This window comes from Anarrhichthys ocellatus, unplaced genomic scaffold (assembly GCF_004355925.1).
Source record: "Anarrhichthys ocellatus isolate YVR2014 unplaced genomic scaffold, GSC_Weel_1.0 scaffold16, whole genome shotgun sequence".
NCBI classification, from domain to species: domain Eukaryota; kingdom Metazoa; phylum Chordata; class Actinopteri; order Perciformes; family Anarhichadidae; genus Anarrhichthys; species Anarrhichthys ocellatus.
In genome coordinates this window covers 9037847-9050033 of record NW_022280046.1, presented here as the reverse complement: position 1 = coordinate 9050033, position 12187 = coordinate 9037847, and the positions used below count along the sequence as shown (strand labels likewise).

The 12187-nt window shown below is 43.1% G+C and overlaps 1 protein-coding gene across 4 annotated transcripts in view; it reads left to right on the top strand.

Moving 5' to 3' along the window:
- The window catches only part of shroom3 (shroom family member 3), a 69537-nt gene that overhangs the window by 23421 nt on the left and 33929 nt on the right, over window positions 1–12187 (top strand). For 3 of the 4 annotated variants that reach the window (XM_031855439.1, XM_031855438.1, XM_031855437.1), the window contains exon 3: window positions 1442–1678. In XM_031855439.1, coding sequence (XP_031711299.1) covers window positions 1442–1678 — 237 coding nt within the window. Of the gene's footprint in view, window positions 1–1441; window positions 1679–9812; window positions 11528–12187 lie in introns of those variants that run through there. The other variant, XM_031855440.1, reaches the window with a different exon arrangement.

Here is a 12187-nt window from a genome sequence, read left to right as displayed (position 1 = left end):
GTTTATTAGGTACCCCTAGTTAATGCTAATGCAGTCGAACGCACCAGTCCTGCAGTATATCCTCCCAGAATTCATGTTAGGAAGTATTCCAGAGTCAGAATCAGAGTTGTATCATATTTAGAAAGTGTTTGGAACAGATCACTGCACCACAGCTGCTATAGATGAATAGATGAACCTATAACTTCGCCCCGCCGTTTGCTTTGAGGTCTCTGATCGGATGTTTCCTTATGCTGTCTTGCCGGTGCGGGCTAGTTTTCTATTTTTACACCCGCTCAATTAACAAGATACAGCATGTGAAAAAGTCTTTGGAAGGTGGATGTTTTCCGTTTCCTTCTGCTCCCTGTCTTTGTGCTAACCTAGGCTAAACACATCCTCGACTCTGTACTGTGGAGATCAGTTAACTGAGTGAACCTGTTTATCCAATGTGTGTGTGTGTGTGTGTGTAAACAGGTAATTCATTGATTCAGAGTAATTGACCTCTCTCTTTGTTTAGAAGACAAAAGGATTCAGAGGCATATTTCTGCTTCCAGGATCCTCTGGCCTTTAAACTTTGACCTCCCCACTGTTGTCGATACCGCGACCTTTGAGCTGCAGCTCATTTATCACGCTCTGCAGGCCGCTGTGGTATCGGAGTTATAATTATAGCGGTGTAACGGTACGTGAAAATGTAAACAAAATGCAGGGTCTGTTTCTTTTTTTTCATTTAACAGATGGTTCAAATAGAGAGACAAAATCCTGGGACAGCATTTTGCAATGTAAAATATTTTCATTATAAAATAAGGAACAATTCCAACTTCTGTATTACACTGTACGAACAATGAACTAACACTTCCCCAAAAGGCAACAGGTCACAACAGGCTATAAAACTGAGAAGCATATCTTATGCCATGAAATTGCAAATGTCAAATAAATTGAATAATGAAAAATAGAACTTGTGCAATAAGTTTTAATTGATTCCACCATGGCTGTATTTTAACATTCAAACATTTATCATCTCATTGATCGGCTCCATCTGGGCAATGCTTTCAATGGGCGTTAGCATTAGGGGTGTCGCGGTTTCGATTTAAAATCGAAAATAGATCATAATGAGCTTTCGATTGAACCCTTCAAAGTCAAAAGCAAGATCTTTGGTTCTCCCTGCCAACCGGCCAGGAAATCTGAAAGAAAGTTAGAGAAGGAACAGTATCGACACTCTCAGTGGTTTTACCCGATCTTCATCAGCCTCAGGTCAGCCTTAATGTCTTCATGCTGCCCACGGCTACTATTTGAGATTCAGCCATTGTTGGATATCAGCTTTTATTTGAGAATGTACATTATTAGCATATGAAAGTAATTCACTACATTCATTACAAACTAATCATTGACTATCGGTGTATAAAACACAAACATTGTGCAGGTTGGGGAGGGATTTCTCACCATCATTTTCTCACTCTCTCCTCAGGGAGTTTGATCCAGGATACGTCAAGGAGTTTGGTTCTTCACGTCCCTCCCTCCCTGCTCTTCCTCCTACTCCTCCTCTTCCTTCTCCTCCTGCTTCACCTCCTCCTCTTCCTCCTCCTCCTCCTCCTCTTCCATCTCTAACTCCACCACCACCACAGCAACGACGACAAACACCGCAGTCATCCCACCACAGCAGACCAGGTTCAGCCGGAGGAGTCCAACTACGCATCAAGAACAGGTAGGAGAGGGCCTCCAACGATTAACCGTTTGCTAAACCCCTCCCTCAATGAGCGGTTGTCCAATCATTTCTTGCAACTTTAACTAGGCACGTCAGGCCTGTCAAGCTGTTAAGCTGAAGCGGTGGGCTGTAATGGGAGAGATAGTCTGTATATGAAGACTTTGAATGATGGTTTCTTTTCTTTTACTCTCAAAAGTGTAAGGAAAGGATCAAACTGCTGTTTGTCTGCTCCAACATAACCGTTAGCATGTTTGGCTAGTTAGCTTACTTCCGAGTAACACATGACCAAACCCGGGCCCCTCTTGCTGTGAGGTGACAGTACCAGCCACTACACCACCGTGCAGCCTGCAAAATAGGATGAAAAGAGAAAATACAGACAGAGAGCACACATTTCTAGTGGGTCATCAGTTAAGGTTGAGAGGGATTATTTTTCAGTCTATACATGTTTTCTTAGGAAAACGCTGCATATACCTTTAAAAAGACAGCATTTTAAGCCAACCCATGAATCTCATATTAGCTTAATTAGCTAGCCAGCTACAGCCATAGACTGTATCTAAGAAGAGGATGTAGTCATCGTGACATCATTGGTTTGTGGACTAGGGTTTTCAAGCCTCAAATTCAGCGATTTGGCCATCGTCTTCTTGCTTTTCGCAACTAATGAATGGAAGTTACCATATTTGGACGGCAGAGTATCGTAGAGACGGCGTATACTGCTCTGGTAGCAACCTGTCAATCACAGTAGCCCCGCCCTAAGGCATACCCAGCTTTATGGTCTATTTTATTCTAAATGGACCATAATTTACCAAATGAACATCATGCTGTATTGAAGAAGACTTGAAACTAGAGATTGAGACCATAAACTCATGATTACAATGTTTACTGAGGTAATAAATCAAGTGAGAAGTAGAGTCATTTCTCATAGACTTCTATACAATCACACTTTTTTTTGCAACCGGAGGAGTCGCCCCCTGATGGTCAGTAGAGAGAATGCAAGTTTTAAGACACTTCTGCTTTGGCTTCACTCGTCAGAACCGGAGGTTGCCGCCTGGATAAAATCTGAGAGAGAGAACAGTGCACGGAGGGCGGCGAGCATGTGAGAGACCAAAGAAATGTGCCATAGTGTCACTGACTGGGACTTCCCGTTTGATAAGAGTTCCTTCCAGTGTCAATGAATTGTTTTCATTTGTCTATCCCTGTTGGACGGCCTTGCGGCTTCAAACAGGAAGTGAGGTCAAATAATTGTCAGGTTTCCTGCGGTCAGCTGAAGACCTCATCACCCCCTGGCGTTAGGGATGTCCTGTTTGTGCTTCCTTTGTGTGTGAGCGCATGTGTTACGGTCAGAGGACGTATTAGTGTGTTTGTGACTCAGGGCTCGAACTCAGATCAGCAGGGAAACAAACAGTGTAAACAGAGCCTGCTCAGGTTGCTACAGTAACCCTCCCCCGTGCCGTCATGAGGCGCAGCCCAGCTGTTCGTTAGATTTGAAAACTCTTTGACATCACACTGATGTCCAATTCATGCATCTTATTAATGACAGTGTAGAACGGTGAATAAGTGTGACTTACATTCTGTGTTGTTATGTGTGTGTGTGTGAACGTATGAGGCCTGTACAACTCATTTGTAGTAGCTTCCTGGTTCAACCCTCTACTGTCATCTCTCTCTCTCTCTCTCTCTCTCTCTCTCTCTCTCTCTCTCTCTTTCTCTCTCTTTCTCTCTCTCTCATACAGACAAACAGTCTATAAATACTGACACTCTGCTACAGCTAGTTTCATCCTAATATGGAGGTCAGGTCCTAGAAGTATGCTTTGCGTTTGTGTGTGTGTGTGTGTGTGTGTGTGTGTGTGTGTGTGTGTGTGTGTGTGTGTGTGTGTGTGTGTGTGTGTGTGTGTGTGTGTGTATGTGTAACGAACATCACGGCCTCAGGGGGGTGCTAGTGCGACTACAGACATTTGCTCTGGTTGATTTGTCTTGCGTCCTGTGCAAATACTCTTTACTCACAATAGTTCCAAAACTCATCATTCCTTAAAAAAACATTTTGCGCTGGGAAAACTCAAAGCTCCACGCCACTACACAATGCTTTTATTTTGGTAGGGTGACTGAGCAGATCTGTTGAACCCCTGCAGGTTTAGGATTAGTTCTCCGCTACGTGTCCTGCTGAAGTGCCTTCGAGCAGCAACACGTAGGCCCAGGTGATTGAAACAACATGAAGGAGTCATTAGAGTATACTCTACCGTTGGTCTCATAGAGTCAGATAAGCAGCCAGAATGACTCTATTCTCCCACAATCCCCTGGGCTGGCTGGTTATCAGATACCACTGAGGAGAGAGGAGGGGGAAAAGGAGGGAGGGCAATGCTTGTCTCTTATTGGTCCAAAAACAGGAAGCGGGCCATCAGAGCCCCATGAGGCTGGGTGTTATTATGGAGAGGACAGACTGACTGATTTATAATCACACTGTGTCTCTCTAGACTCCTTCTTTCCTTTCCTATTTCTCACTTTTGTCCTATTTCCTTTCCTCTCCTCCCCTTCTTTCCTCTCCTACCTTGCTCCTCTTTCTCCTCCTTTCCTCCGTTTCATCTCCTCACTTCTCCTTCTTTTCTTTTCCTCCCTTGTATTCCTTTCCTTTCCTCTCCCTCCTTTTTTACCTTCTCTTCCCTTCTCCACTTGTCTCCTTCGTTCCTCTTACCCCTGTTTTCCTTCTCCTCTCCTCTTTCCTTCTTCGGATGTTTCTTTAGTTGGATCACCACATTTTTCTGGAACGACATCATCACGTAATGGCAAAAAAACACGCGCGCGTGCAATGCAAACAAACTCCCTTACACACACACACACACACACACACACACACACACACACACACACACAGTTTCAAGAGAAACAGTGCAGTCTAGTGTTAGTCCCTGTATTAACAAACCTGTCACCAACTGCAGTGTCCAATCCTGTGTTTTGGTGATGGGCGGGACTGCACTGTAACATAAAAATATGAAAGATGCTCAATATATACAATACAATAAGATAACAGAGCAGAATATAATAAAATTTAAAGAAAATAAAAAATGCACAGTATATACAATAAAAGAGAATGGTAATAGTTACCTGCAGTTCACACGAATCTGATTTAGATCTGTGGTTAAACTGTTGACTCGATTGATATTTGAGGTACTGCTGTCTGTGGCCGTGGTTGATGTGGTCTAGTGAGTGTCTGCATATTTTTGGGTGTCCTTGGTCTCAGGGGATCCTAGAGAAAGTTCCAGGAGTCCTGGAAGAGGTTCCATTGGCCCTACAGTGGAGGTTCCATAAGAGCTTTAAGAGTTCCCAGTGATTATTGATCAGGAGGTCCTTGAGGAGGTCCGTAGTTATCAGCGCACAGTAAAATGTGCCACATGTTGGGTTAGCATTCCCCTGGCAGCCCAGGATTCCTGTTAAATGACCTTTTGACCTGTCACTAAGCCCTTAGTATCAAGCTGTGCTGTCATGAATCTACCTGGGCCCCGTGATGGCTGACCTCTTTCTGAGCCCTCGCCTAATGTACCTTTATCCGCCTTTGAATCTTATACTCACCTGAGCAACGGACAGATACTTGGCAGCTTGACCAGGCCTTGTATCTGCATTGTGTCTGCTCAGGTTAAACTTCAGCGGCTGACCCCACTGGCTTGATTGGCCCACTTCATCTGATTGCCGTGGCCCGCTCAACTGTCAGACCAACCTCACTGAATATCTTGTTCCAATAGTCTTATCAATAGCCACTAACTAGCGACCCCTCTGGTATGAGAAACACTGCCAGCCAATCAGAGACCAGGACTAGTGGCAGAAATGGTACCAATACTATCCAATGACAAATTTTGACACACCCCAAACATGCAGAAAAGCTATTAACATATATTCACAAACATGTTCTGACACACACAGGTCAAGTGTGTCCCCAGCATCCACTTTGGCCCACCTCTCTCCCTCGCTCTGCAATTTTGGTTTCTGAGCAGATCAAAGAGATTATTATTCTGGGCTGGAGGAACAGTTTCCCACGGCAATAGATAAGGTCTCTGTTCAGAGAGACACACCCTGAACACACACACTTTACACTTCCTCTTTCATAATTACGTGGATTACATACAAAATTATTTTGAGGGATGTCTACGAATTATGGTGCATTATATTCGTAGGTATAGCTATGAATACTGGATGAGACCAGCCGGGGACATTAAAAAGTTAGTTTCCAAACCATCCACCCTGCTGACTCCACTATGAGGACAGGACCTTTTGAGATGCTACATGCAGTCACTGCTCCCAGCTGTGGTTGTTCAACAAATAGCTCTAATTCTTACTGCTGATACAACCACAATGTCTCACATCTCTGTTTCTTCTCCAGTTCAAGAATTAGATTTGTGGAAATCAGACAGCTTTGGAGTTGTTCGTGTTTTTTTTTTCTCTTTGCCGGTTTTCCCTCTGCTTCCAGTGTTTGTGCTAAGCTAGGCTAAACACTTACACAGTTGGACGCAAAGTTTCTTTTTGCCTTCTGCAAGCACACAGTGGTTTGTTTGTAGCAATACAGTTTGAGATTAAGCCATTCATCTTTAGCTTCAAGTTAGCTCGGTATCATTTGTTAACATTAGTTTAGAGCAGTATTTCTCAAACTGTGAGGCGCGCCCCTCTAGTGGGCCGCATTGGTATTACAGGTGGGGCGCAGTGGGAAATGCAGAATTTTTTTCAAGAACTTTATTGAGAACTTCACATATTACAAAAGTACAAAGTTTTGACATAAAACAAAGTCATTAATAAATACATGGCGAAATACCTGTACTTTCGTGTAAATGTTTACATTACGCCGTTAACAGGTTACGCTTGCGCATGCGCGACGGCGACTCACATGTGTAGCTCAGTGTGCTTCCCTTCGCCACATCCTACCTCTGTGAGATCGGCTTTTCTGCTGTTGTCTCTCAAAACAAAATACAGACCTAAGCTCAACATTGAGCATGAATTGAGAGTGGACGTATCAAGCCTGCAACCCCGTTTTAAAAAGATCTGTAGTGAAAAGCAGGCTCATTGCAGCCACTAATACTGATACAATGTGATGGTTCACACATATCTGCACTCATTTTGCTTTGTTTTGCACAGGTTGCACGTTATTGTTGTTTTGAAAAGATATGCAGTGTAAAACTCAGTAAAACTCTTTATTGCCAAATATTTGAACTTGTTTTGTTTAGTTTTTCACAGGTTGCACTTTATTATTATTATCTTGAAAAGATATTCAGTGCAAAACAGGTGAATTGCAGCCACAATAAGCTATTTTTTGCCAAATATTAGTTCTTTTTTGCACAGATAGAACTTTATTTGCATTGTTCTAACAAAGTGATTACACATTGTATTTGTTTTTGTCTGATGGAGCAATCTGGTTTACTTGAAAGTGATTGCAATTTTCTTTATTCTATTATTTGAAAAAGCACAGATCGAGGAGTCACAAAATGTTGTTATTTCAATAAAAGTTCTTTTTTTTTGTTGGGGCGATGGGGCATGAACAATTTTCTTCCTCCAAAGTGGGGCGTGACAGAAAAAGTTTGAGAACCACTGGGTTAGAGTTAGCTTTTTGTCTCAAAGCTTAGAGTTCGCTGGTTATTCCTGTTAGCTAAGGGTTAGCTTTTTGGTTCCCCTTTATTTAGATTTCTAGTTCCCATTAGCTTAGAATTTGCTTTGGTTCGGTTGGCTTCTAGGTAAGGTATCGTTCCGATTGTCCTGGTTTCAAGCCGAGTGTCCAAGGATCCAGTTTGGTTAGAGTTTAGCTTTTAGGTCCCGTTAGCTTAGCTTAGCATCTGAATATGTTTTCCAAAAACTGGCTAAGGGACAGTTTAGCAATTAAGAAATTTAGAAAACAAAAAATGATAGCCTGGTTAGCTCGCACAGAGACATGGATGGACTATTGAATGGGTCCCAGACGTCCCTGAGGAGGTTCCACTGGTCTTTGAAGTTGTCCAGGAGAGACACATACATACACAGAGTATGTCCTGGGTAGCAGGGCAGCAGGAGGAGGAAGGCTGGTTATTATCCCTAATTATTGAGGGTGTGTTCACATTTCATCAACCTGAACAGAACACACATACAAGTACATCTGTGTGTGTATGTGCGCTCTGATGAAACTGGGGCTGCACAGCTCTGCAGCCTTTCATTACAAAGCGCTGGGGGTCGGTCTGGCCTTGACACCTGATTCAAACGCTACACAAAGGGAGAGGATATCCTCACCGTTCCATCATCCATTTCTCTCTGTGATCTCAGATACATCTGATGACATTCCCGTGACACGTGATTCCCAGGAATCCGACAGTTGGAGCGCCGTGAATCATGGGTACCTGTAGTAGCACTTTGAGGAGCTACATCTTCACTGAACACCCATGGATTTAACCTGCAGCCGCTTCCTCTTTTGTGTCTGGGGCCAGAGGTGGATCACAGAGCTGTGTGTTTTTAGAAATAAACCAAAAAGTGACATTAACTGATATGAGTTTGGATCAGCTACACATTGACAATGCTGAGTGTTGACTTATTAAAAACAAGAACATGTAATATTCTTGAGTGAGTACTGGTACCCCGAGAAGTAATCAGAGGGCTGAAATTAAGGAGGTTCTAGTGGTGCCAGGAGGAATGCAGGGGTCCTTAAGAAGCTACCAGATGTCTTTATGGAGTTGTATTAGAGAAAACAGTCGTCTTTGAGGAATCCTAGGAATGTATATTATGTAACTTAAAAAAATGTGTTTCTGTTTTTTAGGTGGCTGGAGTGAAAATGAATCATCCTCTACATTTGTTGTGTTATGGTTTCAGAATTAGGAAGTAGGATGTAGACTGTACAGGATCATGTTTTTCCCAAATGATGTACAGATTTTTAGGGATTCTATTTAAAAAAAAGGCTTGAAAAATAGTCCGTCATTTTGGCCCTTGATTCTGAGAAGCACCAATGTAAGCTAAGAGATGTAGTTTGACCGCATATATCCTGGCAAAGACATAACGCTGCAAAGCTGAAGCAGCTAAATCAACTTCTGAAGAAGCAATATTTCTGCTGTTGGTGGAGGATATTGTTTTACCAGTGGCGGGCCGTGGATTTTATACCTGGGCCTTCACTGCTGTCCTGCAGCTGAAACACAGCTACGGTTATTATTTGTTTCGTGTAAAAATGAAGCTCAACACCTATCTGCAGAGAATACGCCGGGAGTGCGTCTCCTCTCTGCTCTGACTGCAGCTGGGACTGCTGCGCGAGTTACCGCCTGTGAGTGCTTTGGGGCGGCGGAGGAGCACCCGCTGCTCGTTCACAAAAGTGCAGAACGTTTGTGCTTTAACGTCAGAAAAGACTCCAACAACACCAAAACAAGTCGCTAGATTTGTCACTAGTAGCTTTTGACAAAAAAAGTCGCCATGAGGGTTTGGAAAGTCACCAGATTTAGCGAAAAACTCGCCAAGTGCCAACACTGGCACCGGCTAAATGTGTCCCCAGAGCAACATTGGACGTAACAATGGTTCCTATCACATATTAAACCAAACAAAAATCTTCATAAAAACAAATTGTACAAATAATAATATATAAACAAGCATATTAAAGCTACTGCAGATGTAAAAACAAATGCATTTAACTTACCAGAGCTACTGTTCACTATTTAAAGACAAAGTCCATCCTCCTTTCTTTGTTAACAAATAGTTTAATCCCACGGTTGTTCAGTACATCCGTGCGTTTTAGTTCCAGTAAGAAGTCCTTCTCGATTCATGGACACCAGTGAAGACAGTCGAGCCTACCCAGTTGTATTTCTTGAATATGTTTTAATGCGTACTTGTAGGCCAGCTAGCAGGCTCTGACATGTCAAAGAATACGCCCAACATGTCAAACTAAAGATCTGATTGGTTGAACACTATGACAATCAACAATATCGTCCCCATTCACTTAAACTGCAAAGGGATTCACTTGTGAGTCTGCAGGCCTCGGGCCTCTCTCCTTACCTAGAGACACAGAGGTGAAATCTGATTGGATAAAAGCTCTACTTAAAACAAGCTGCACTGGAAGCAGAGCAACTGAGGAAGACAGTAGCTGTGCAATGAGAAAATAAGATAATGGGAAAAATAATTAGAATACATCTAGTGTATTTCTGAAAAATTATTAAATTATAAAATAGCTATAACTCTGTGAGTGGTGACGGCCCACCACTGAGTATTTATTATTTAGGTACCACAAATATTTGGGGCAAATTTCCCAGCAATCCATCCAAAAGTCAAGATGTTACCAACAATGGTGGCCCTAGATAAAAAATCAGGGGACGACCAAAGTTTATCATTATTTATTTTCTAAGAAAGCATTATCTGTCAAGTAAATTTCTCAACACCGATCAGTGATTCCAAACTTTTGTTGATATGTCTGCCCTTGTTTTTGGACTCCAGGCCGTCTATCAGTGATAATCTAAAAATCAATAGTAGTCTGTTCCCTGTTCACTGTGGAAGCACACGCTGCATCATGGGACGTATTTCTCCCTGCAGCTACAAAATCGTCTCAATCACCCACTGTTTTCAGCAACTCTCTCTCTCTCCTAGTTTATGTGTCCTCCCTCCTCCTCCTCATTCCACTCTCAACCTTTACTGTGTTCTCTTTACCTCCTCAAGTTCTCATTTTGATTTTGATTTTCACTGTCTGTTGGACAGGAAAGAAAATCTTGTGGAGTTCCAAATCCCTCACCCCTCTGCCTTTTTCATCCTCCCCTTCCTTTTATCTCTCCCACCATTTCCTCTCTTTCTACCATCTCTCCATCAGTCTTTATCTCCCTCCCTCCTCCCTCCCTTTCTTGCTACTCATTCCTCCTTGCTATCTTGTACCCTACCTCCCTCTTTTCTTTCGTCCCTCCTCTCTCGCTCTCTTTCTCTTCAGACTCTCAGTGTCTCTCGCCCACACACCACATCAACAGCTACCATCCAGACCAAGCTGGGCTAAGGATGTTTACTCCATGCTTTTATCATATGGCCTAATGACATTTAATTGCTTTGTTTGCCTAATGAGCTCTGGGACAGGGACCAACGCAATGCAACTCGATCCAACCTGCCAGCCCCACACTGGAACTGCAAAAGGGACATATCAGAGGGTGGTTGAGGATCGGTAGTGGCGAGTCTTTTCGATGGAGTGTTGATGGGGAAGAGGAGCAGCTGAACGAAGAGAGGAATAGGGTGGTTTGCGTTGGTCTGGATAAGAACTTCTTCAAAGGAGACACGGCCGACAGTGGACTGCAACATTGGAGACGCATTTGATAAAGAAAGAAGGTTTTGATTTGAGTTACGTTTGAGTAGCAGTAGATTAGATGTAGACAGTAGAGCAAAGCAGGTTTCTAAGGTTAGAGGTCAAATAAGAAACAGCAAAAGTTACGAAAAGACACAGAAACCGAAGATGGCCAAAGGTCCAATCGGTGGTCAGAGTAGATTTTGTTAGAGGACAAGTGCTTTTGGAAGTACTCATGTACACAGGAGAGCATGTAAGGTAACAGTTGAGTAGAGTTCAGTTGAAATGACCAAATTTGGAGCTTTCTAGAAGGAGACGCCAAACAAACAGCCCGAAGTAAAAGGTGTTGAAATGGACCATTGTGTGATTTTCTAAGAGAAGAAGAAACAATTAGTTAAGAACAGTATAGCTAAGACAGAGGCAGTAGAGTAGAGACTAGAGTATAGTGGACTTTGAATCTGAGCCATGGAGCTGCTGGAGGCTTTCTACCGCAGGAAGCTCCGGAAGAAGCAGAAGAAGGCCGAGCTGGGCCGGTCGGACGGGGCGCTGTGTCGGTCGCCATCAGAGGCCAGCGTCAACGGCCTGGCGACTGGCCTCATCTCCAGAGTCCTCAGGTTCACCTCCAGGTAAAACAGGTCACATATTAAGTTTATGAGTGAGAAACACGGGAGGTGTTGGTGGTTGATTCGGGTCAAGAAATAAGAATGACCAGAACGTGAGATCAGAAGACGACTGCGTAAGACTGGAATATTTGAGGTGATCGACTGGTACAAAATATTTGAGTATTTCTTCTAGGCAAACAGTTTTAGGTGTTTCCTGTAACGCAAAAATTGTCAGTGTTGATTGAAGTGAATGTGCTAATCGTTGCTGGAGTAATGGAGTCTCACTGTAGTCACGTTTTCACGCAATTCAAAACCATGAGTTGCGCATCATTTGCAATTTGCCCCTTTGTTGCGTCTGATTGCAATTATCCATGTGTCAAAGTAGAAATGTGCATGAGGCCAATGCATCGGTGGTGTGGAGTGAGACTACAGACTGAGCCATAAGCCAGTCGGGACCCAAAGGGCCCACATAAGGGGAACGGGGCTTGGGCCATATAGACCTGGCTCAGGTTGGACTCAAGCTCACTTAATTTCCATCCATTTATTGTTCCCATCTCGGCCTCTGATGGGTAAAATGTTTCCATCATTAATAAGGAATGTGCACATTTATGCACGAGTCAGAGCCGCGTAACTAATTCATTATTTATATATATATATATATATATATATATATATATATATATA